A 25,716-nucleotide genomic window follows, 5' to 3' on the forward strand; every position below is an offset into this window, starting at 1 on the left:
TGTGGTGCGTGTGTTTATTTTTCCCATTTTCCAGCTATCGTTTTCCGTTCCGTCCTTGGTCACCTTTGGCGCTGGTCGGAACCGAGGGAACTCGCTCTAAACAAAAACGCGTGACGGGTGGCGGCGGCGAGAGTGGCGGAGTACGAAACACAGAAAATCGAGCCAAAGCAGTAGCAGCAGCACCCGATACAACCCACCACCGTCAGGGAGGGTTCTGTTTTTTTTTTTCTTTTCGGGGGAATGGGATCCCGGCTGCGCAGACGCAGCGGTCGTGTGTTCGCTTCTCCACGAGCCGAAGAAGCAACAAATTTTCCATCCGTTCCATTCGAGCTCGACTTTGTGCTGGTTGCTGAGGTACACAACGCGGGTTATACGCCATTCGCGGGCAGAGCAGTGGCCACATTCGCGCCCGTTGCAGAGAACAAACAGAGGACAGCAAAGAAAACGGGCGAAACGCGCATCACACAATCATCCGATTCGCGCGTACCACCGGGGACGAGGCACGATCATCCTGGAATCGACAACGCTAGTCACCGCCTGCCATCAATCAGATACGGTGTGTGAATCAGAACGTGCCGCCCGTGTGTGGCCCCCCTTTCAGAAGACAAACAAAAAACGCGTTGTGAAGTGTTGATAAGGAGCAGAGGTCTTTAGCACTGGAAGGGAACACAACAAACCGACGGTGCAAGGATAGCCAGTGCCGAAGGTTAGTTGGTGCAACAGTCGACGTAACGTAGCTGCGGGAGTTCTGAACGGGAAGAATGTGCGCGTGAGGTCTCTCCACCACCGTCCAAGAGGGGCCGACACAGTCGAAGGACACCGCCAAATGACACGATCAGTGACTGTGGTGTGGTGATATCTGAGACGCGCGTGCTTCTCAACAGCCAGGATGTCATAATATCCATAATAGACCCTAATCGCGCTGGAGTAAGGTTTCGGTGTTTGGTGTCCCTGGACCAGTGCGTGCGTGCTTGTGCGTGTGTGTGTGTGTTTTGAGCATTTATGCGTTAGCGTTACCGTGCTGGTTGCCCGCTTTGGCATCAACTCAACAGCGGGGTCCACGTTAGCTGGGTGCGCTCTATGGTTCGTGTCTACCGCGCTTTCATCATTCAACCGGTTCAAGCCCTCCGTCGTCAGCAGCAATTCCACGACGCTTAGCAATACCAACAGGACGAACAAAAGCCCGTGCCCCTGGGGGCTTTTTCTTTGGCTGGAAACCCCCAGCAACGTTCATATTATATCAGCCTTGCGTGTGAAGCGTGTGTGTGCGGACGCGCGCGTCTCTGTGTGTGTGCCTGTGTCCGTGAGAACGAGCGAACGAACGAGAGATCCCCCCCCCCCCCCAACATCCCCGTTTACTCAAACGCAAGCAATCAAACAGAAACGATACAAATCAAAGTAAAAAGGGCGGCTGGCTGGTGTGTGTCTCCTCGGGTCTGCCTGTTTGCCCTGTTAGCCGTCCTGGGAGGACACCCGGCCGAAGGATATCGCAGGCAGGCTACGGCTATGGGCAGTTTGTTGGTTCGTGTGTGTGCTGCTGGGCGCCCTGCTACAACGTGAAGCAAAAAAAAAAAACACCCAAAGGTATGATGTTCTCGGGCCACCAGGTAACCAAGATGGTGGTGGTGGACCACCAACGGGGGCGCTCGCATGTGTTGGAGGGATAGGCACACCAATCATATAGCAATCTTGTCCCTGTCCCTGTTCAGGATCCAACCGCCTCAATGAAATGTTTCTAATAAGCGTTATCAAAAGAGCGAGTGAGAGAGACTCTGCCATTTGCGTTGACTGATGGAGACGCCTGGTCGAAGAAGATAGAGTCGAAAGTGTCTATCAGTGTGTTTGTGTGCGTGCGTGTGTGTGTGTGTGTAGGTCAAGATGTGTCAAATTTGTTCGGTAGTAAACCTTTTTATTCTCGGTCAGAACTCTTTTATCGCTACCCGGTTTAGCCATGCTCTGGACTACTTCTTGGACTGCTGGATCGGATCGGACACTAATCGGAACGTTTAGAAGGTGATACACCTTCTCGCCGCACGCAGAACCAGATTCTTGGTAACGCACGCAGGTCACAGTAATAACGAACCAAGCGTAATAATGAACCAAGGACGTAATCGGAGCCGATCCACGCGTGAACCAGCACCGTTTCCTTTGACCTGAAAATTCTACGAAGGTTAAATGGCGTTCAGGTTGCCTTGGGGGGGAGAGAGCTTTACCAACCAATCAAGACGTTCGATCAGGGCATCCCGACTACCTCGGTAGAGACGTACACGGAGGATCCAAGTTTTACTAAATTCCCGGTGTCCTTCGAATATCCTTTCTTGTTGGAGATTTGACCAAAACACCAAAAAAGGGTCTCATATTATTTGTTCATCTTCATTACATCCTCATTAGTGTCTGTGTGTGTGTGTGGATGTATTTTCTCTCTTCTTTCTTTAATTATTTCTAATCTACTTCTTAATCGGGGCGCCCCCCTCCCCGCAATGTCAGTCAAGCGTTACAAGCTCTTACAGTCACACTTCCTTTCATGGAAATCGTCAGCGATTACAAGAACGGGCTAACAACATTAGGGAAATTGTGACATTGAGCAAGAGAGTAAAACTGTTTTCCCCCCCGTTGTTGTTGTTGCTGTTATTGGAAAACCTCTTCTTGGGGGATTTTTTTTTTGGAAAGTGTTCCTCAAGAGTAGAAAAGGCTGCGAATAACAGTGACAGAAGTGGAAAAGCTGGTTGCGAACCGGAAAAAAATGGGGGATACAACAGTAAGGATACAACAGAACGGCACACAACCACCCGTACATGTGGTGTTGTTGTTTCTGCGTGGGAGAGAGAAATGGACGGAGAACGCGTGCCTGGAAAATTGGTGAGCGAGTAAGCGAGTAGGTGCCAGCTGTTATGTTTTTTCCGCGCAAACGCAACGCGTGGTGTGTGTGTGTGTGTGTTGAAACGGTGAGAAGCCCGCTATATTACAGCCAACACATACAGAGAGATAGCTAGCTAGATCAAAGCGGTGTTGTGTGGTGTTGAACAGTGACGTCCTTCTACCTCTGGTGGAGCTGTTCACAAGAAAAAACACAAAAGCAAAACAAACGACTATGGGAACCTATGGTTGACTACCTGCAACGAACACCTAGAGTTACCCCGTATAGATGGGTCAGCCACTCTTTTAAACCTCTGTTTGAGTGTAGGTAGCTACTCTGCAACAGGAGTACACCTTCACAGGTTGACCCAACAATGGCCGAGGATGGGAAAGGACGTTCAAAGCAGAACAATCGTGCCCACGGAACAATCTCTTAATAACACCATTAACAAGCCCGTGATTATCTTGTTTCGGGTGCTTACAGTTGTATGCGCCTCCGTCCTGTTTATCTCACCCTTAATCACCCATCACTCTCCGGCTGGTGTGAATACCGTCACGGACCGTGCTACCTGGGTGCTGATTAAAAGTGTCACTAAGTGATGTGTACGCTGCATAACGGCTCCCGTTAGTCTGACCGGGGCATGTACAGTGCTTACCCACTCTCCCGGTGCTGTTTGTGTGCGGTCGTGATGAAGTGTGCTTCATCCGTGCCTGGGCATCCCGTTACGTAAGCATCCCGATAGCTATCAGCATCTGTCACGGACACTCTCGAGCTTGTCTCAAGCAGCAGCATGCTACGGTTTGCCCAGTAGAATAACACCCGACCGTGTACACATGAATGTAAACAGCGTTCCGCGTTGCGAAAAGGCAGGAAGCATCTGAGCACCGATCATAGGCACCCGCGAGCGTGAGCGAGCGAGCCAGAGAGAGAGAGAGAGAGAGTGCAGAACTAGTTCAACTAGGCAGGCAAAAGCGGCCATTAATTGATGCACACTTGGAAATCCGTCTCTGTGTGTGATTTTCTCAGCAAAACGCGGTGGTCTTCGCTGGGGGGGAGGAGGTAGTGTGCTCTTTTCGCAGTGTGTCCCACCCGACTGCTTGCGGTCCCATCTTTCACACAGTCCAGGCGGTATAGCAGCGTCTCTGTCTTTTGCATAGCATAAGGACCCAACCTTGGACTGAACGGACGGAGACAGAAGTATTGTAGTGCTAAGCTACCCACAATCAAAGCAACAGATTGGCGTTGTTTCACCGTCCATTCATGGGTTTGGGAGGAGGCGAAATAAAAGAACCCAACCGTGGCCAGAGGGTTCCCCCGCGCTGCCGGGCGGAGGTGTGTTCTGTGTGTGCTGGCCGTACAGCTGTGTGTGGCATTGGCGAAATGTAAAAAGAGGCACCGCTTATTGCTGCTACCCTCGTTGCTACAAGATTCATTATGCCAGGAAACGGTCCCGAAGCACATCAGCTCACAGCTCTATCGCAGATGCAGCGGCGGGCCCGTTGTAGCGTTTGTGCCGTTTTAGAAGTGTCCTGCAGAAAGGCTATAAAAAGGGCAAGCGCAACAAACGGTTGGCCGAGCAAAAAAAAAAGAGTTCTCGTTCTATTCAGCGTCCGTGTGCTGTTGGGCTACAGCGTTACGTAAGCACCTGCTTCAGCGCGATACAGGAGAGATGGTTTAGGGTTTATCAGATCCACTTGCCTCGGCTTCGGTTGCGCGGTTTCGCGCTTCTGTTTTCCTGATACTTTTCAAGCACTAGCAATTGTGTGTTTGTATGTGTGTGTGTGTGTGTTGAGGTGTCCTTGTCGTGATTTAATCACAAACAGATTATTGCTGTAACTTGTTTGTGGTTGTGGCATGGGGTACCGGGCTTTTCAGCCGAGAAAATGTTAGTCTGGTAGCCTGATCGGGGGGAGGGAGACTAACGACGATTGCTTGGTTGCTTGCACCGGATATTAACCGCAAGTTGGTGCAAACCTCAGAAAAACTCGGTCAAGATAGTTTCTTATTTGTTGGTAGCTGGAACATTTCTGTAAGAACTTTAATCTCTTACCAGAACTCCTATAAGCTCTCGAAGAAAACTTTATTCGAAGCTTTGTATTTTTGGAATTGAAATCGAAGAAATCAGAGGACTCTAAACTAAACTGGACCTGGTCCGGTGGCCGACCAGGGATCCCATCAAGACCGTTCCCCTGTAGTAAGGATTGACTATCCAACTACGTGGTATCAATAAGTCTAGTAAGCCATTAGATGGCCGGCGTAACCTTGGAGATCGTTAAGCCTAGAAGAAGTAATCGGACGTCATTTTTAGTATTAGAAATCTTTAGCAAGACTGACTATCCAAAGACGGGTCTAGGAAACTATATATGGAAGGTCGAGATCTCCCGAGGGTATAGAGAGAAAGAAGAGGACGAAGGTCTGGAGTCTAGTGAAGTCTTCTTAAGGATTATTATTGAAATAAAGTTTTTTTGAAGAGGAGGATTATTATTAGTAGCCCTACATATAATAGACCTAATCACAGAGTACTAACATTCTTGCAATACACTTCTTCTAACGATTGGATCGTTTCGCTCTCTTCTCTTACGCAGCCCGTACGCCCGCACCACAACCATCAGCTAGGCTAGACCTGTGTGCTGTCTCCTGGATGGAGCAGAAGCGTAAACCTGCCCGTGGCTTTCGTGTGGACGCGTGTGGTTTAGTGTGCGTGCCTCGCTGCAGGTGCTGTAACGTAGCCGGTGCTGCTGCTCCACTGTCGCTCGTGGCCCGTTAAAGCCTCCCGTCGTCACCGTGCGTACTCCGGTAGCGATTTTCTGTGTGAGGCGACGCAAAAAGTTGGACGGTGCGGCAAAGAACGCTGAGAACGACGGAGACGACACCGACGACGGGGACGGGGACGAGGAGGAGGAAGAGAGTGAAGTGAAGGACGTGGTTGGGCAGGACGACGAATCGAAGCTACTGTTGCGGGGGTGTCACAACACCACCACTGCCACCACCAGCACCGGTGCTACCTCCTCTACCGCCGCCACCACAGCCCCGCAAGCGATCGCCGGTGCCCGGTTGTCTGTGTGTCATCTGCGTAAAAGTCCCAGCCGGAAAGCGGCAGCCAGACTGTTCCGCTGCTGTTTGCCGTGCCGCGGCGACGGAGGCGGAGGTGGAAGTGGAGGCGACGGAGGAAGAGGAGGAGGAAGGGGAGACAGTGCACGGAGCAGTAGTAGTAGTGGGAGTGGCAGCAGCGATACCGGCGCGGCCCGTGGCAATACAGTGAAGGACACTGGTACGCAGGGCCGGACAGCAGCGCACGGCAAGGACAACCGTGCCGGGATCGGCCGAGGCCGAGACCGGAACGACGGCGGCAGCCGAGGAGAAAGAGGACGAAGAGGCGGACGGGGGTCGGCCGGCGGGGAGGCGACCGACTCGACGGACGGCAGCGCGGCGGGCGGGCCAGCGGTGAGCGCCGCCGGTGTCGGCGACGCCGGCGCCGGTACCAACAGCTCCGTGGACCCGGTGGCGATGGCAACGGTTGTGTCGAGCGACGGGAAGCAAACAACCGGCGGCCTCACCACCACCCACCTTACCGGCAATGGGCGGCCACGGAACAGTAATGCGCGCGGTGTACTGCAGGCGTCGCTGGCCAAACAGGAGGAGGACGACGAGGACGCGGACACGGACGAGCTGGAGCAGGACGACCCACTCAAGGGACGGATCGGGCCGGACCAACCGGTTCAGCCATCGCATGCGCACCCGTCGATCGGACTGGGCATAATTGGTGGTGGAACGGGTGGCAGAACGGGTGGACATCAGCGGGCAACCGGAAGGCATCGTGGAACATCGGCCCAACAGCACCCACAATCACTGCCCCATATACGCGAGGAACGAAAGCGGAACGGTAGCTCGGACGCGACCGTACGGAAGGATGGCAGTGGTGGTGCTACGCTGGAAGACGAAGCCGACACCAGTGGCTCCATGATGGAGGAGGACGAGGAGGAAGAGGAGGAAGCGGATATCGAGCTGGGGCAGGGTAAGCTGCCGATCGACGACCGATTGGCACCGGACGACGAGGAGGAGGAGGACGAGAACGAGGCGAACGACGATGGCTACAGTGCGGATGAGGACGATTCGGCGCGGCGGGTCCTCGCTGTTCCACTCATACCGACGGTAGCCGGTTCGGGCAAGTATCAGCAGGCTGGCGGCAACAGTACGGCCGGCAAGCAACAGCAACAACTCCCACCGCCCCATCCCAAATATCATCGTAACCGGCGCCATACGCTAGCGAACGTGCGGTAAGTACGTCCAGATGTCCAAGATGTGTCTTGGTTTATTGTAGCAGTTGAAGATGCCATCATCTCTGTCGTGTATTGAACTCTGGGAACGCTTCTTGACTAGGTCTAGTTATATCTAGTTCATTCTTGACTATATCCGAGATCAAGGTTTTGAAGATCTCGATAACTAGAGTCTCCAAAAGTACTAAAAACAACAAAATTGAAACTATCAACAATTCCTAGACACAATCGTTCCTCAATGGCTACTCTTGTCAATATTTTAGTCTGTGTATACGTCTCGCCGTACATCGGTGAGGCCGGATCTTCGATGCGATTTGTTTGCGCACGAGAAGAAACCCCCCCCCCCCCCAGTGCAATGGGTAGACATACCGCCCAACACCCATCAACCAGATGTTTATAATGCCGAATCGCCGAATAAAGTCGGTTACACCATTTTCCACCGCCACCGCGAGGACCTACTGCCCTGCCTCACTGGCAGGGTGACGCCGTCCGAGGTTCGAGTTAATTCGAGTGCTCGCGAGCACTTGGTGCGCTTCATGTAATCGGATTCGCGTGAGCGTTCGGATGTAATGGGGGATGGGTTTGATCGCGCTCTGGACCGCGATCTGCCCTCCACCCGTCCTCCCCCCCTCGATAGTTAATGATCTGCTTCCCTCGGTTTCGGTTGTGTTGTAGAATCGGCATTCATTTGCGCGCTGGCATTTAATTGGCAGGTTACGCTCGATGCAACAACGCTGAAGGTAGTAAACAAACACAAAGGAACCCTAGACACGTATCGATTTATTGGGTGCTACCTTAAGTTGTGCTCTAATGTTGAAGGGTGCGCAAGCTCGATCTTGGTGTGCGCCAGGTGACAAACCGGTGAGCGGTTGCTGTACTGAGACATTGTCGCATAAATTGCTACTGTCATCAGCTTCTCATCGTAGCGTATTATTAATGGACACTACACGCTTTAGTGTCTCCGCCCTGTCGTTAGCTTAACGAGCTAGTAGATCATGCCAACTGATCTCCAGCGGTATGGCACGCTGAGGAACTCTCAGATATTGAAGCCCGCGCTTGCTGGAATTTCATCCGATGGTATTCCGATCGACGGCTTCCGGTGTATTAAATCTAATCGCGAGGTATTAGATCGTTTAACGCCATACAGAAAGCAACTCACGGCGTTTTGAGACATCCCAGAGATCGCTAACAGGTGGTTCCCAATATCCAATAACGTTAACCTCACTTTTCGCAAATATTACAAAAAAAAACAGTTCAAACTTAGCGTCCGACACAAAGCCGCTAAAGTACCGAAACAGCCGCCCGGTGCATCCAGCTTTCGGCAAACCCATTCAAAACAACGGTGGGACGTGACGCGTGACGTCGCGTGGGAACTGTTCCTCCGAGACTCGGTGTGTGTGTGTGTGGCTGTGTCCATTGCAAATGGAGCGCAATAGCTGCAGTTTGCATGGGTTTGAGACACTACTGCGTGTACTATGATCATCATTAGCAGCATCCCCGCGCGTACCAAACCTAGAATCGACGCTGATTACAGCCCCGGACCGAACCGATTGAGTGTTTCCGACCCCTTCCCTCCCCACCCCCCCACCCCCCCACCGGTTTTGGGGCGAGCGGGGCAGGCATTGAGCCTATTGATTGGTTTCGCGATCTTTTGTTTTCCGTACGTTTCGTTTTTGGTGTATGCACGTGTGTGCGTGTGTGTGTGTGTGTATGCTGGGCGGTGGTCCCCTTTCCCGCTCGGGGCGCGTTCGAAGATTCACTCGGATGATGCACTCTCGACACCGATGCGCCATCGAAAAATGGCGCGCGCGCGAACGCAGTGAGTGGGTTTTCTATTTCACTTCACTTCAATTGAACACTGACGGCGAACGGCTCCGCAGATCGGTGGTCCGGGATGCGTGCGACGGGCAGTGCAGCGTTCCACCGATGATTGCGTATTTGTTCTACATGATTTAGGGCGCTTGCCGACACACGCCCCCCCCCACCCTCCCGGGCTTGTCGTCGCACGAGAACGCCCGGGTTCCCGATGGCACCGGTTCGCGACGGATCCGCAGGTCCGTCCCTTCGGTAGTCGTGAGACGTCGTGCGTCCGAGAGCACTCCCCGGGGAACCTCACCGGTTGGACAACCGTGTGTTTTTTTCTGAAAACGTCCCAGTTGTGACATTAGATTTTCGTGGAGTTTTGTCCGAGCGGGAGGTTCTGGTTGGCCATGCTGGAGCTCTTGAACCACGGTTCGGTGGACGTGTGTAGCTGACGGTCATTCTAGTTCTACAAACCTCGCGCCGAAACCTGATGAGAACTACGGTGTAGAATTCCTATTTCCTCGCGGAAAGTCGTGGACACTTTCTCCACCCTTACCGTCGCTAGTGTTGTGGTAAACAGACTGTTTCAAGGTTGCACTTAAGAGGGGGGGGAGGGGGAAACAAAAAGGCCGATGTGTGAGACATCGGTGCCAGCGCCTACCTGTGCCCGTGTGTGCCGTGCATAATTGTGTGTGAGTTTGTGGCAGGCGAGCAAACGCGCGCGCGCTTTTCTGGTGAAAATAGACTCTCCAGAGATCCTGACCCCGGCGTATGCCAACAACCAAACACACACACACCACCCACACACGATCAAATCTGCCACCATCGCTGACGGTTTCGCTGCCAGCGATCCAAAATCAAACCCAGCGTGACAGAGTGCCGGAGAAATCGTCCGCGAACGGTGTTGTCACGGCAGCAGCGTGTGACTATAGATCCTGACGCCGTATGCAACAACAGCTGGCCAAAAATAGTATTAGTGTGTGGAAAGTGGCAGGTTAGCAGCCTGAGAAAAGCTGGACGTTATTCGCCGTCCGTACTTGCTAGCCATGTTTCGCAACAAGTACTTCTTTAGCAGTAGTGGCGGCGGTGGCGCCGGCGGTACCGGTGGTGGCAGTGGCAACAAGCGCAGAGGATCCACAGCTCTACCCAACTGGTATGTGTTCTTTGGTGTATAGTAGATGCAGATGCACGGCTCTAAGTACGATTAATGTTTTGCAAAGGGGGTCCAATCCAAGGTCCAATCCAACTAGTATTTACCTCCGACCGGCCGGACGAACAGAGCTAGACAGAGAGACAGTGGGCCGTCAGCACGTCGGGTGGGGGGGGGGGGGAAATCGAATCTACAATCAATTTCGATCGTCACCAGCATCATCAACAGCATCCTCAAATAGCATCCGCATGTGGGGATGATAGACCGCTTTGCTGATCAGCGTCATCAGCGGCACACAGCGTACGCCGCGCTCCATAAGCGGGGTTGTTGTGTTTTCTTAATGGTCCTAATAATATCCGATGACTCCACCACCTTCCTTTGCATCGGTTGGGCGAGGGCGGTCATAAAATTGCCTTCCACGCGGACTGGTTGGGATGGCGCCGACCGTGGCATAGTGCGGTGTGATATGTTTTGCACCGTAAGATCGTCCCACAGGAATGACAGCCGACAGCCCCCTTGTCAAAGAATGGATCGTGTGAAGAATGGTGGAGACGTTGGAATGTCTCCGTAGAAGACGCACACACACACACACACGGTCTTTCGGAGGGATAAGGACGAAATGCGGAGTGGGAGGGAGGTCTGGGAAGGGTGGCGTAACATTGGCGCGTGCTAGCACCAGCAAAACACACGTCCGGACGCGACGACCACCCCAACAAAACGCATGGGCAGGGAAACAGATCCGCGGGAAGTCCCTCCGCCTGTGGGGAGTGTTGGTGGCCGAAATTTTCTAAATATAGTTGACCACGGCTGCTGCCACGATCGTCCCGAACGTCCGACCGAGCGAGCGAGAGCGAGAGAGCGACTGAGAGAGAGAGATGTAGAGACGTGTCAGATGTTTGGTGTGATCAGCACCGATCTCCGAGCAGTGAAGCTGAAGGGCCTACCACGACGATGGACAACTACGACGCTACCGCGAACCGTTGTTGTACGAGAGTCACACACACACATACACACCGGCCACATAACCAACCTGCAATGTTGGATTTTATCTAGATGGGCAGAAGCATTCTTTTCTGGGGGGAGGCAAAGCAAACGCACACACACCACCAAGCGGACATGCGCGCGGGATTTTGGGGTTCATTGGAAGTGTGCAATCACGGTTCACGATCCCGAGAGTCTGGGTCGGGAGTTTCGAGTTGGTTTCGTGAGGTCCGCGAGCAGCAAACGTGTGCAGAAGCCGCCAGACTGTGGGAAGAGTGCTAGTGTTCCCCCGTTTTCTCGAGTTTTGTGACTCTCACTCTGTGTGTGTGTGGTTTGTGCATCCTGTTGCGAAACAGCTGTCAGGAACGGATGTGGCAGAGCTGCTGAAGCTCCAAAAAATTCTAGGATATGGAACCAGGCACACCGGATGGGCCACCAGTGCCGCCACCACGCGCCCAGTGTGCGAGTGCGCTACGATCAAAGGACTCGTCCACGTTCGAGTACCGTACCGTCCGGATCCATCAGAACAGCCAGCAGCAAGTGTTCTTCTCGTCCTCCACCTCGTCCTCCACATCGCACTCGGCCGCCTCATCAATCAATGCGCGCGGTCCGGGCATCGCGACCAGCGTCGACCAACCCTATCAGCAACTGCAGCAACAGTGGCAACCCACCGCACAGCTGAATGCGGCCAGCAGGCCGTCGCGAAATATGCTGATGACAACGTCCATGATGCGGCAGAACCCGGCGCTCGCGCTGCTCGGTGGTCCGGGAGGCATCGGCAACTTCCACCAGCAGCGCTGCAAGCTGTGAGAATCTGTTTCGTGTGCGCCCAAAACCTACCTACCAACCAGAGTTTTTTTAACGAAAGTTTATTGATTGCCACAGTTTGTGACACACGCGTACACACCACCAACACCAATACCCTAAGGCAATACCAAAATGGACATTGATTCTTGGACGTGAACTCACGCCTGTTGGTAGTGAGATGGGCGACTGCGAGTGGCAGGCGGCAGCCGTGTAACGTTATACGGCGCGCGTAATTGATTCAATTCATTAAGCCCGTAGACCTACACATGCGGGTGGATGGTTGGCTGGGAACTTTGGACGGTTGGGGAAAGCTTCGGGAAATCAGCCAGATTGTTTCATTGTGCGGTTCTCTACGATATATTTTGCTCTCTTCCTTTACTGCTCCCCCTGCTGCCTGGGTCGGTCTTTAATGAGCTACTACTACTGCTCTACCCGTGCCCTCTATGCAGGGTAGCAGGGTGTTGTGTCATCACATAATTTCGCGTCATTCCACTGATAGCACCTTTTACCCACAGGGTTTGAGAGCACAGGGTTTAGTTTCTGCCGAGAGGCTAGAGAGAGAGTTGTTTCACTTACTGCGAACCTTTCGACAATTACCATCAAACCCAGATGTCATCGCCACTCTGCGGATGACGTGCTTTGGCGCTGGTCCCAACTGCACTGAGCACAGGAGCAAGAGCTTCCTACCGACATCTTTCCCCAATGAGTGGGGCAATGTTCTGATGACTAAATGTCGCTTGTTTTCGGCTTTTCAGGGGTACCCATCAAGTCCCCCCAGCAAAACCCCAAACCGAGGTAGCTATCTATTGCGGGTTGTTTGGGTGTTGGATACGTATGCCAGATAACCTCGAAACAGATGTTTCGCCGTTGACCCAGAATGATCGATGCGCACCAGGTGCATCAAGACCGTACACGTTGATGTTTTTGCTAATCTTTACAGCCGGTGACGCCATTTTCTAACCCACTAATTGCACCCATCGTTCGTTCTAGCTTCATGGACAATGCGGACGGGTCCGGCAGTGGGCCGCCGAGCGGTGTGATGAGCGTCGTCGGTGGATACACGAGCCGCCGGTCGCCGCTGCTGCTACCGTCGGGCGACGGTGGTCCCGGTGGACCGGGAACGCTACTGTCCGCCGCCCTGCCGCAGCGTCGCGAATCGTTCCTGTACCGGTCCGATTCGGACTTTGAGATATCGCCGAAGGTGTCGTCCGTATCGCTGCTGGCAGCACGATGCAGCGCCAACAGTGGGTCCGGTACGTCCACCTCGAACGTGACGAGCGGTACCGGCAGCGGTGGAACGCTCACATCCAACGCCGGTGGCCGGGATGGGGCGTTCCACTGGAAGGAAAGCACCACGCTGGAGGAACCGACCGTACTGTCGTCGATCGCCTCGTCACCGTCCAGCAGTGCGACGACCGTGGTTGGTGCCGCCTCCACCGTCGTCACGTCCTCCACGTCCGAGCGAACTACGTAAGTCAGCGGATGCTTATCGGCGAACACTGCCACTACAAACTCTCACCACTCTCTTTCCGTTAGGGTTATGAGCGGTTCCGGTGGTGGTGGCTCCAGTGGACATCATGATGATCTGATCGTGACACCGTTTGCGCAGATTTTAGCTAGTTTGCGCACGGTGCGTTCCAACCTGTACGTCCTTTCGTCCGCGATACCGGCATCGGTAGCAGAGAGTGAGCTGGCTACACGGAGATCTTCTGCCGGTGCCGAAAGTGCTGAAACTGATCCGGGAAGGTAAAGCGGTCACAAGTGAGATAGAGAGAGAGATAGGGTGATATTAATGCAAGAAAAAAAAAAACATCTTGTCATGTCTGCAGTGGGCAAGGTGATGACAGCCAACCGGACAAGGAAGGTGACCTGCGACAACTTACCACGGAAACGATTGATGAGCTTGAATGGTGCTTGGAGCAGCTGGAAACAGTTCAAACGCATCGCAGCGTGTCAGACATGGCATCTCTTAAGGTAAGAACGGGGTTTGATTTTTACTTCGGAAAGCCGCCTCTCCTTAACCTCACTTCTTTCCCTCGTTTGTTCACAGTTTAAACGTTTACTGAACAAGGAATTGTCCCATTTGAGTGAATCTAGCAAATCTGGCAATCAGATCAGCGAATACATCTGCACAACGTTCTTGGGTATGTGTGCGCGAGACTGATGCAAGCAAGAAGGATCAGACATCAGAATTCTTCCTTTCTGTTTTGCAGACAAACAGCAGGAACCGGACGTACCATCCGCTCCGGTAGTAGGTAGTGCCTTGATCGGTCGACAGACGGGTGCCGCGGGCCGAATGTCGGAGATCAGCGGATTCAAGCGCCCGCTGCAGCACACGAACTCGTTCTCCGGTGCGGCCGGTGCCGGTGCCGGTAACAGTCTGGCCGAACGCTTACCACCGTACGGTGTGCCGACGGCGACGGCCGCCGACGAAGCCGAACTTGGGGCTCTGCTGGGTCAGATCGACCAGTGGGGTGTGGACATCTTCCGCATCGGAACGCTCAGCGGTAGCCGGCCACTGACAGCGGTTGCGTACACCGTGTTCCAGGTGACGTTGATTATCGGAGAGATCTCATCCAACAGCACTCTATCTAATAATCGGTTTCTTCACTCTCGGTTGCTCTGTCAATCAAACAGGATCGAAATATCCCACGCACGCTTACCATACCGCCAACGGTACTGCTGGCATTCGTTAGCACGGTCGAGGATCATTACGTCGCGGACAATCCGTTCCACAATTCGCTGCATGCGGCTGACGTGACCCAGAGTACGCACGCGCTACTGCACAGTCCGGCACTGGACGGTGTGTTTACGCCGCTCGAGGTGTGTGCGGCACTGGTCGCCGCCTGCATACACGACGTCGACCATCCGGGTCTGACGAATCAGTTTCTTATTAACTCTAGTAAGTATAGCCACCCGCAGAGATGATGTTTTGGATGGAAAATCTTACTTTACCCACCTCGCAGGCTCTGAGTTGGCGCTTATGTATAACGACGAATCAGTATTGGAGAATCATCATTTGGCGGTGGCCTTCAAACTTATGCAGAACGATGACTGTAACATCCTGCGCAATCTTCCCAAGTGAGTATATTGATCCTCACGACGCCTGAGGTACAATCACACCGTACTGCTTGCCTTTCAAATAATCCACAGAAAGCAACGTGCGACCTTCCGGAAGATGGTGATAGACATGGTACTGTCGACGGACATGTCCAAACACATGACGCTGCTGGCCGATCTGAAGACGATGGTCGAAACAAAGAAGGTAGCAATATCCGGCAACCAGAACCCATCCGAATCGCGCACCAGCGGTAGCGGCGTTCTGCTTCGCCTGCTCGACAGCTACACCGACCGTATCCAGGTGTTGCAGAATCTGGTCCACTGTGCCGATCTGAGCAATCCCACCAAACCGCTGCCGCTCTACCGGCGCTGGGTACGCCGGCTGATGGAGGAATTCTTCCGGCAGGGTGACCGTGAACGGGCGGCCGGTATGGATGTGTCGCCGATGTGTGACAGACGGTCGGCCACGGTAGAAAGCTCGCAGGTGGGCTTTATCGACTACATTGTCCATCCGCTGTGGGAAGCTTGGGCGGAGCTGGTACGGCCCGATGCGCAGGACATACTGGACCGGTTGGAGGAGAATCGTGCGTACTATCAGGCGTTAATACCACCACCGTCACCACCCTCGCAGGAGAAAGATGAGGAGGAGGAGGAGGAGCAGCAGGAACAAGCGAATCGGCAACAGCAGCAGCAGCAGTCCGGAAGCTCTCAGACGGGTGGGCAGGAACAGGGGGACAAGGATGGTGGTAAGCGAAACGAACCACAGCAGCAGGAACCCATGCCCATCGATCCGCAAGCGCTGGCCGCAAGATTACGATTTCAGGTAAGTAGTGCGATGTTTTTGGTGCCATGACCAGGATACAAGCCAACTCTAGCTAACCAGATCAACTCGTTTGCTCTCGATTTTGGTAGTTAGATCATTCTAACGTGTGCCAAGAAATCCTTCCTTTTTTCATTTTTCAAAGTTCAAAATCACTCTGTAGAGGACTCTTTCCCTAGGAATCCTGACTATACAACTACATAGTAAGCCCAGTAATCGCCATGACTGGGATACAAAACTGTACTATCCGAGGTCAAAACATGACAGGTCCTAACCTAACCAAATCCTAACAGGTCCTCAGGAACGACACATTGACAGCTATTCTTGATCTTGCCCCAGATCTCTCCAATATAGGACTTGCTTCTAAATCTCACCTCTTGGATACTTATTTGACTCTAAAGAGCATTCTGTTTGGCAGCTTTGTTCCCATGTCAAAGTATACAAAAAATGAAGGATATTCAGAAAAACCCAGAGATTCTTCAGATATTACATATTGTCTGTTGCTCCAGTACTTTTACCTCAGATGTTTCCAATATCCCAAAAAACCCTGATAGATGAGAGCTTCCTCTGATCGATTCGCTTTCATTCTCCATTTTAGATGACACTAGCCGAGAATGACGAGGAGGAGGACGAGTTCGAGCAAGACAGTAACGCTAACCCGGAACAGGAGGAACCACAGTGAACGGCATCATCATGACCGACACCAAGCGCCGCCGAAAGCAAAATGGAAAGCAAAATGACAATGCGCACCAACACGCAGCAACTGAGCCAAAGGCTATCCGTTCCATCCTTTCCACGTCAAAGTTTGTTAACCCCTGAACCACACACACACACACACCAGCGTATCGTTTACTGTCTGGTAAATTGTTGAGCAAAGATTTTATACCGTGGAACGGAACGATTCAAAATGGTTCGTTATTGTTGTTGCCGTTTTTGTTTTAGGTTCATTTTGGTTTTTTTTTTTGGAAACTTTGTTGTGAAGTTTGAACAGACAGACAACCGGCCCTTTAACAGCCGAGTGGGGGCCTGTAAATTGTGCCAGACACACACACGCGCGTACATACACATACATATTGGAGCACAAGGATCTTCTGCTGGAAAGAAGACACAAGAACACACTCCTTCAAAGAAAAAGGACTGAAAAACGTTGATGGGTTTGGGGAAAAAACAGGGGGTTTGGTGATGTACGCGCCATGTCTGTAGCTGTGTGTGTGTGTGTATTGGTAACCAGTAGTATATTTATGTGTGTGTGTGTGTGCGTCGGTGGGTGTTTAGCAAATTATAACTGCAGACGATATTATCAGCTGGCGGGTACCGCATGCGAACAATTTGACAGCAATATGGTAAGCTGCCTATGTGAAACTACAGAGTGTATCTAGGCGCAATGGTAGTTAATATTTCGTGGACAAAATGGCGCCGAACACAGATGGAGTGCACACAGACACGGTGCAGCGCTATCAAAAAAAAAAGGGGAGGAACATCATCAATCTCATACATACACACTCACACACACAAACAACAGATAAACCCTTCTTCTGCGGGAAGGAAGTGGGTTTAGTATGTTAGGGGGAAAAAAAAGAAACAAATGAACAGTACACCTGAGTTTTGGTTCAATGAACAGAATCGGTAGCAAAAATTGCAGAGATATATATACACATACAAATATATATACATAGATATACATATATACATATACATATAAGAGAGTGTTTGTGTTTGATAGAAGTATTTAGCGTCAAGAGAGAGAGAGAGAGAGAGAGAGAGAGAGAGAGAGAGAGAGAGAGAGAGAGAGAGAAAAGCAAACGATTCTTGAGCTTCTGCCGAACCTAAAGAACCTGTGAAGAACTCAATCAATTGCAGCCACACTCACACACACACACACACATACACAGACACCTCACACAGGGTCTTGACCAGCTCCTTAACCACGTGGATGTTAATCCTTCATGGCTATCGCACCAATCCAACCACCATTTACCATACCAACCGGTATAGCAATTCAGTGTTAGGCGCGAAATGGAAGTGGATGCTGCATTACAGTGAGTCGTCGTGTCTACATGTAAACATTTAGGTGGTGTGGATGTAAGTCACCGGACCGCGGGAGCAATATGGCTGACATCCGGTGGCAGAATATGGTTCTAGGGGCAAGCTTTCATTGCAGCTTGTATTACAGACACACACACACACTCAGAGAAAGACAGACAAATGTTAACACACAGCTAGTAACTCAGTGTTAGTGTCAAGGTGCGCACGCCGCGGATTAGAATAGTGAAAGTTGGTAGGAGCTAAACCAAAAATGCAAACGCGCGCCAAGGAAAAAAGTATCAATGGTTACCAATTATTATCGTTTTTAAGCTGTGCTGGTAGCACTAGCAGAGGTAGCAGTAAGGGAATGTCCACGAATCACACTTAAAACACACACACACACACACACATAGCAACACAACAGGAAGTAACGCCTTCTGAAAGCAACATGGTTGTTATACTTTTTTGTCTCCATTTTTGTATAGTAATTGATGTGTGTGTGTGTGTGTGTGTAAATGATTTTCTTCAGTTGTTTGTTTAGTAGGTTTAGCTCACACAGAGACACACACACATATACGTAAACACCACCGAAGGAAGGATTGAGGGTTCGTTTTTTTTTGTTGGTTTGAATTTTTTTTCGCCTCTGTACTTACCACATACACGAAAAAAAAACAAAACAGAACAAAAATGAGAAGGAAAAACCAAACACCCCCCTCGAGACAAAGCTTAGAGACGAAAAAGCAACAACAAAAAATGGAGGAGAAGTTTTGAAAAAAAAAAAGCTTAAAATAGCTTAAAAAGCATATCTGTAACATTATGATTTTGGATTTCAAAGAGGTGCTGCGCATACGCGCCGTGAGATATATGTTGTGGAGACAGAAAAAAAACACACACACACACACACACACTCAAATAACATATGGAGACGCGTTCGTTCGGAAAATGGTGTATTTTTCGGTGTACTGACATGGCTTGTTATAAATTGGAAACCCCTGTAATGGTATATAGAGCGCGTGTGCGTGTGTGTATGTGTAGAGAGAGAGATGTGTCGGTTAAGCATAGAAAAGAGAAGTAAATTGGAAATTAATAGAAAAAAAAGAGAAACGAGATACAAAACACACACACACAACCAGATAAAAGAAATAAAAGAACAGAAAAACGAGACGAGAGAAAAGACACAACAAAAAAAAACAAACATTACATAGAAAAAGGTTAAAAACAGAAAAAGTAAAACAATATCAGTGTAACTTAGAAGAAAAAAAAACAAAGAAAAAAGCAAGTTTGATTCGTGCAGTAAGACAAAGAAGAAGAAGAAGAAAAAACACACAGACACACACACACACATGAAGTCTCAGTAGGAAGCAGTAAAGGAAAGGTGGAAAGGTGGAAAGAAGCAAATGCAAGAGTGGATAAACCAAAAAAGGAAAAACAAGAATCATATAAGATAATTATGGATATAAATATTTATATAAAAAAAAAATCTCCCATAATCAGGCAGGTCCTACCGGGAGTTAGAGAAAGCTCATAATCATACGTACACAAACACACACACACACAAACTCACACAAACACAGGTGAAAGACTTCTGAATACTACCCCCCCCCCTCACCCTTCCTTCTTGGCTGCACTATCCTCTAGTTTTCGCTGGCTCGCTTGTAGCTTTACTTCTTAGTTGTCCCTGCCCAAGCAAAACTACAGGAAACCGGAAACCCCCTGTTTGGAACGACAAACCGGAACATGTACTAACACCTTCCATACTTCTGCCACAATACATAAATACGCTCACAAACACAATACAATAACAAGAAGAAGAGAAGAAAAGTCAACACTGTTTTGCTGTTACACTTAATAAAATGAAGTAAGGTTAGAAGTGAAGTGAAGCACGTGAAAAAGAAAAACCACACACAACCCGAAACCGAAGAAAAGAGAGAGAGAGAGAGAAAAAAAAAACAACAGAACAGAAACACATTAAAACAAAACTAAACATCGGTGTCTGAAACATAAAGGAAAAAGCGCAAACAACCAAAAAAAAAAAGAGAAACAAACGGAAGTAGGTAACACTAAATCTCTTCCAAAATTCGTATCGAATCGTATTTTTGTGCTTATTAGCTGGTTATCAAAACTTACAAAAAGAAAAGGAGAGCAAGCTGTGTGGAGTAAAATACATCACACCCCTCCCTCCCCCTCCCCCTACGCCCCCCTCACATAATGTCGTTCACCTCCTCATCTCGCTCACACACCTACCTTCGACTTTTCCCTTTCATCTTTTCACTCTACAAAACATAAGAAAAGAAAAACTCTTCGTTTAGGTAAATTGAACAAAGTTTATGAAATTAAGGCGCAAAACGGAAGGAAGCAAAACTTAACCGATAAAATCGTGAATAGTAAAACAAAACCAACCAAAAAAAAAATCTATGAATTAATGAGCAAGCATAAGCGAGAGAGAGAGAGAGAAAACACAACAAAACAGACAAACAACATTGGTAACACAAGACAGAAAAAAAGGAAACAAAAGAAACAATAGTATCAATCTTTCGAAACGGGGGTTGATACTACCTATATGAAAGCGGAAGAAAAAGAAAAAGGAAAAACACACACACACATACACACAGGGGAATAGCTAAGTGTAACGCTGTGAGAGAGACCGAGAGCCAAACAAACAGTGTGAGTGATGAAATGGGCAAAAACCACGCCAGGAAGAAAAGAGTGGAAAAGAGAAGAGAAAAAACCATGGGAAAGGAACAAATATCAATACGAGTACATTAAAAACACACACACACATTGAAACAAACAAAAAAAGATCGAAGTGAAGAAGAAGAAGAAGAAAAAGACGCAATATATTTGGTTGTCTCATCCATAGAAAATACATTATTGAGCTAAATAAAGGTGAGGTGAAGAAAACAAAACACAAACAAAACAAAACAAAACTGGGCAAAGCATTTTGGGAACTAGAAGAAAGACAAAACGAAACCAATGCCGAAAACGATTATTTTCTTTGTTAGTATTAGAAACCTTGCGGTCGTGTTGGGCTTCGGTATGAGTCCTCGATATTGCTCACAGACGAGGGCCAATATCAGGGACTTTCTAGCTGGATGTATCAACGCCATCAGTTTATCCTAACGCGTCCTCTCTTCCTGTGGACAGGGTAAAACGACTTAACCAAAGTTGGGTTGGGTGGTCCGGTGCAATTTTCATGACATGATCAGCCCAACAGATACCAGAAGCCTGACGAGTCTAATTCGCTGTGCAATTGTGAGCTCATCGTAGCGACCACACGTACGCGGTCAAATAGTCAAGTCTCTCTCGTGGTCCTTGGAGTGAGTGCATGTTAAGACTGAGGTGTCTTGTATATTGTATGAAGACTGTACTCTTGCGCGTCTCTCAACCTCTATGCTGTTGTAGGTGATGGCTTTTGGCCCGACTGCAATACCCGTCAGCCAAAAAAAAGGTATTGTTAGCAGGTTCGCTGATGCTGCACAACATCGTTTCGGTTTTCACCTCGTTAATCTCTAACCCCATGTTTTGTGCTGCTAACATGTTTGAAGCTTTGAAGCTTCTTAGGCGAACAGTATATCAAAGATGTCTATATCATCGACGATTGCCAGGATCCAGGATGTGTGTGAGATGGATTAGGAGAAGCAACCTAACTGGCGGTGACTAAAGCCGGAAGGATAGGAGTAGCGTGAGAAGGGCAGTCTTCCTGCCAGAAAGATGCTCGTCAGCGACTTTGGTTAGATCAGATGGACTCGAACCTCAGAGTCGAGAGATTCCTGGAAAAAGGATTGACGACCTAGCTATGGTCTAATAGACGTGTTCAACTCTGAGTAGGCCAAGAAGAAGACGGAAGGAGTTTATAACCAGAAAAAGCGAAAGAATTGCGAAATACCACTTTGTGGAGAATCGCCTGAAGGGTACTGTGGGGAACACGAACAAAAGCAGATTAAACTGACGTATTGATAGCATCTACGACCCGACCACAGACCTCTTTACAATCCAGACTCTTGACAATACTGGACTACATACTTGGGATAATTTCTTAGATTGGATAACAGTTTCGAGGATTGCTCGGATATTCCTTTATGGTTGATAACGGAGGTCCGATCTCTTTAAAAGAATAATACAATATATTTTAAATTTGGGTTCGTCTTAAGCAAAAGTTGTAAGGAACATGCAAGTAACTGGTAAGTTTAGAAAGCGATATCTGTGTCTTCCAAAACTCTGGGGTCAAAAGTCAGCAGAGATAACAACAGAGATGTTGCCGTACTATAGTCGAAGGAAACTCCTCTTCTCAAATCAACTGGTTTTGACGGTATAGACACTGTGTAGAACTGTGTAGTGGTGGGAGCTCAGAATCGATACTAACAAGCTCCGAATCCTTTGCCGGAATTTCGATTTTCGATTCCGAACCAAATTCCGGATCCGAAAACAAGTCCAGAATCAAATCCGTAATCAATCCCAATTACGAACAGGTAACAAATTTCAGAACCAAACAACATCTAGGCCTATCATCTTTGTATTCCTTGACTTAGTTTTATACCCACAGCAGAAGAATCAGCCCAGCGTACGAGTAGATGGTTACTTTTAAACATTTACCTTTTATTGAGCATTGTGTTCCAAAGTCCGCTGTTCATCATTCACCAGACTTAAAACCACAAACCTGAAACCGCATCCGATTGCAGACTTACGCTTCGAAACCGATTCCGCAAAATTCAGGGAGCGCTCCGGAATCGATTCCGACCAAACCATCATTTTGTCCATCACTACAACTGTGCGTACATAGTAGTGAAGTGCAAATTGAGTCAGAAACAGGTGAATGTGTTAAATCTTAGCATAGAATCAGATGATTCAAATCATCACTAAGAGTTATTCCAACTCACTCACTCTCTCCAAATGATTTAACTCTCCATGCCGACCAGCCACTCATTCACTGAAGTTTTAATATACTTGTGAGTTGAGGTGCCTCGCAGCGAGTTGCCTGTGAGATGCCACCCCCCAGCCTCCAGCGTCGCATAAGATTTTTTTATTATTTTAGTGTAGCTCGGGGGATCACCCTGTCAGTAGATCTCTAGATCCAACCGTTACTTGGTACGAACCCGAACTTACCTAAGGCCTTTAGGGAACAAGGGTCTCAGTGAGTCAGTTGAACCGAAGTGAGTTAGATCATGTTGATCATGCCATTAGAATAGAACCGGACTATCTAGCTTGTAATTTGTTTTTAGGACTTCCACATGGTCAGGGGACAGCCCGGTGGTAGATGCGACAGCAGCTCCGAACCAGGGCCGTTCCCCCATAGTGAGGACCGACTATCCAACTATGCGGTATCAATAGGTCTAGTGGGCCAGAAGTGGCCGGCATGACCTAAGAGTTCGTTAGGCAAAAGAAGAAGAAGAAGACATGGTCAAAGAAGCCATGATAGAACCTATTTGATATGGAGAGATGGCTTTGATATGTCCGCCAGAGGTACCAATATATAGTGGGTTGTGGCAGATGACGACGCTCGACTATGACCGGCATTGAGGACTTCTGCAGATCGTGAAGCACCGTGAAAAGTAAGTTTTAGTTACCATACCTAATTATGCCGTTTAGTTTCCATTTTCGGATTCAATTTTCTTCAAAAACAAAACACGCACCTTTAACACTCTCAAGTTACGATTTTTCCCTTCTGCGTTTTTTTCTTCTATTTTCTGTTCACATTTTTTGTTTTTATTCCAGACAATGAACTCCTGGGCGATAATAAAGATAAAGATGTAAATCGTTTTTTTTTCTTTTTTTCTTCTTTCTCTCTCTCTCTCTTTGTCTTATCTATCTCATCAAAGTAACATTTTTCCTCTCGGTCCACTTAACATACAGACACACACACACTGTTTCCCATTGTTTTTTCCGCTTTGTAATTGGTTTGCTTCTGTTCTTGTTGTCTGTTCTTCTGCTCCACTGCTGCTTTTATACTTGGCTGTTTGCCCGTTTTACCGTTTTTAATTTTCATTTTAGGTTAATTTGTTTTCCTTTTGTATTAAGCCATTTAGCTTAGCGCGTGGTTCGAGCAAATTGCAACAAAACGGGGGTTTTCTCTCTCTTTTTCATATCTCAAAACAGTGTTGTGTGTCCAATCACTTACACACACACACACCCAAGATGAGACAATTTTTAAGGGGGGAAGAGGGAGGAGAGACCCACCACGGAGGACGGTGAAGAAAATGGGGTTGAACGGTAACGATTCCTGTTCTTTGTTTCCCTTTTCCCAAAACGAAATGTTTCCGCTTCCGCTCGTTTCTTGTTGCATTGTTTCTCTTCTTATTTCCCTTTTTTTTTGTTTGAAAAATATTTTCTTATACACATTTACAGTTTACGGTTTTGTTCTGCACAACTGGTTTCGTTTGTAACCCACACACAGTAGAGCTCAGCCTCTTACTATCTTCCTTTGTGTGTGTGTGTGAGTGTGGTTGTATATATTATTACTTTTTATATGTATATATATATACTTGTATTTATATTATATTAAAATATTAACAAAAAGATCCATTTATCTTATACTCAACCACTTACTAGCATACTTTCTCTACCACTTCGCTTACACCGCCTTATCTCCAAGAGCACAATTCACTTCTTAAACACGCGTGTTTGTGTGTGTGTGTATGTATGTGTGCTTTGTTTTCTTTTTTCTTCCTTTCTTATCATACACCAATAAAAAACTATCTCCTACTCTCCGTCTCTCTCTCTCTTTACACATCTTAATCTGCAGGTGCTCAAAGATACGCCATTTTGTTTTTTCTTCTTCATCGTGCAAATGGTTTGATTTCTAGTATCCCACTTTGTTTTGTTACTGTGGTATACTAATAGTCGGTTAATGTGTGTGTGTGTGGGGGAGTGAATCAAGTTTGGACCGGTTTACTACTTTATCTCACCAACACAATCGTCCCGGGGGATTTAAAATACAAATTTAACATTTTAGTGTGAGTCCTACTCATCTGTACGTGTTTGTGTGTGAGTGAGTGTGAGTGTAACATCAAACGTGGAACAGGTTAAGGGATGGAGGATTACCATTAAAAGGATATTCTCTCTCTCTCTCTCTCTTATCAATAAAAATGGCCGCCTTTTCTAAAAAAAAGGGCGTAAGATCGTTGTTTTAGTCCTGTCTGCTTGTTTTTCTTCGTTTTCGCTCTCTCTCTCTCTCTCTCTCTCTCTCTCTCTCTCTCTGTATACTCAGAACACTCACACACACTATTACATCAATTAAAACACGGACTAACTGTCACCCGTTAGTGGTGGTTACAGATCAGTTAAGAGTAAATTTGTTTCCCAGCTTTTTTCTCTCTCTCTCTCTCTCACACACACACACACACTAAAATCACAAATCCCACCTGTTTCTGATGAATTAATAATTCCATTGGTTTTTTTGTTTTCCTCATACATCAAAACACGTACAATAATGCTCCCCACACACACGCACACACACTCACACACAGAAACGCTTAGAAATGAAATAGTACACACAGGACACACAAAAACACACACATACACGTACGTATCACATGCGCAATCTATCTAATAGACACGGAGCGTTTCGTGGTAAGGTACATGAATCTCTTCGCTTTTGCTTCGCTTTCATTAAACTTCCTTCCTGTTTTGCCTTTCGGTTCGCCCCAAAAGGATGTCCGTGTGTCTCCTTCCACACACGCACACCTACAAAACACCCATCAATACAACCACACCATTGGGGGGGGGGGGGGGGGGGGCGGGGAGACATTCAAATATCCACACCGAACGAGACAAAAATATCAGATGGCGAGCTTTCGTGCGCCGAAAAGTATGCAAATGCATCTAGCTTCTTTGCGCTGCGTCTTTCAAATAGTTTTTTGTTGTTGTAAATAATCTGCTCTCACTATAGTTACGATTTTCCATTGTTTAGCTGCTGCTGAGATGGGGTTTGCGAGTCCCT

At 48.6% G+C, this 25,716-nt stretch overlaps 1 protein-coding gene across 5 annotated transcripts; it reads left to right on the plus strand.

The window, feature by feature from the left end:
• On the plus strand, window positions 1-20,702 carry LOC118506882 (cAMP-specific 3',5'-cyclic phosphodiesterase-like). Of its 5 annotated transcripts, none has more exons than XM_036044650.1 (11): window positions 1-1,584; window positions 5,443-7,134; window positions 12,866-13,345; window positions 13,412-13,621; window positions 13,705-13,849; window positions 13,926-14,019; window positions 14,089-14,423; window positions 14,513-14,777; window positions 14,842-14,956; window positions 15,029-15,758; window positions 16,354-20,702. In XM_036044650.1, exons 2-11 carry the CDS (start codon window positions 6,365-6,367, stop codon window positions 16,435-16,437), a joined length of 3,228 nt encoding a protein of 1,075 aa, XP_035900543.1. In that variant the 5' UTR covers window positions 1-1,584; window positions 5,443-6,364; the 3' UTR covers window positions 16,438-20,702. The 5 variants fall into 5 exon arrangements, with proteins under 5 accessions (XP_035900543.1, XP_035900549.1, XP_035900559.1 ...); XM_036044656.1 differs by having other exon boundaries at window positions 1-706; XM_036044666.1 differs by having other exon boundaries at window positions 1-556.
• The last annotated feature ends 5,014 nt before the right edge of the window (window positions 20,703-25,716 follow it).

This window comes from Anopheles stephensi, chromosome X (genome assembly GCF_013141755.1).
Source record: "Anopheles stephensi strain Indian chromosome X, UCI_ANSTEP_V1.0, whole genome shotgun sequence".
In the NCBI taxonomy this organism is placed as follows: Eukaryota; Metazoa; Arthropoda; class Insecta; order Diptera; family Culicidae; genus Anopheles; species Anopheles stephensi.

Excerpts from the sequence above, each read along its gene's own strand:
- LOC118506882 (XM_036044650.1), top strand. The coding sequence starts at position 6,365 with ATGGCAACGGTTGTGTCGAGCGACGGGAAGCAAACAACCGGCGGCCTC. Across the intron at positions 7,135-12,865 it reads CATACGCTAGCGAACGTGCG|CTTCATGGACAATGCGGACG; the intron begins GTAAGTACGTCC and ends CGTTCGTTCTAG. Across the intron at positions 15,759-16,353 it reads CCGCAAGATTACGATTTCAG|ATGACACTAGCCGAGAATGA; the intron begins GTAAGTAGTGCG and ends TCTCCATTTTAG.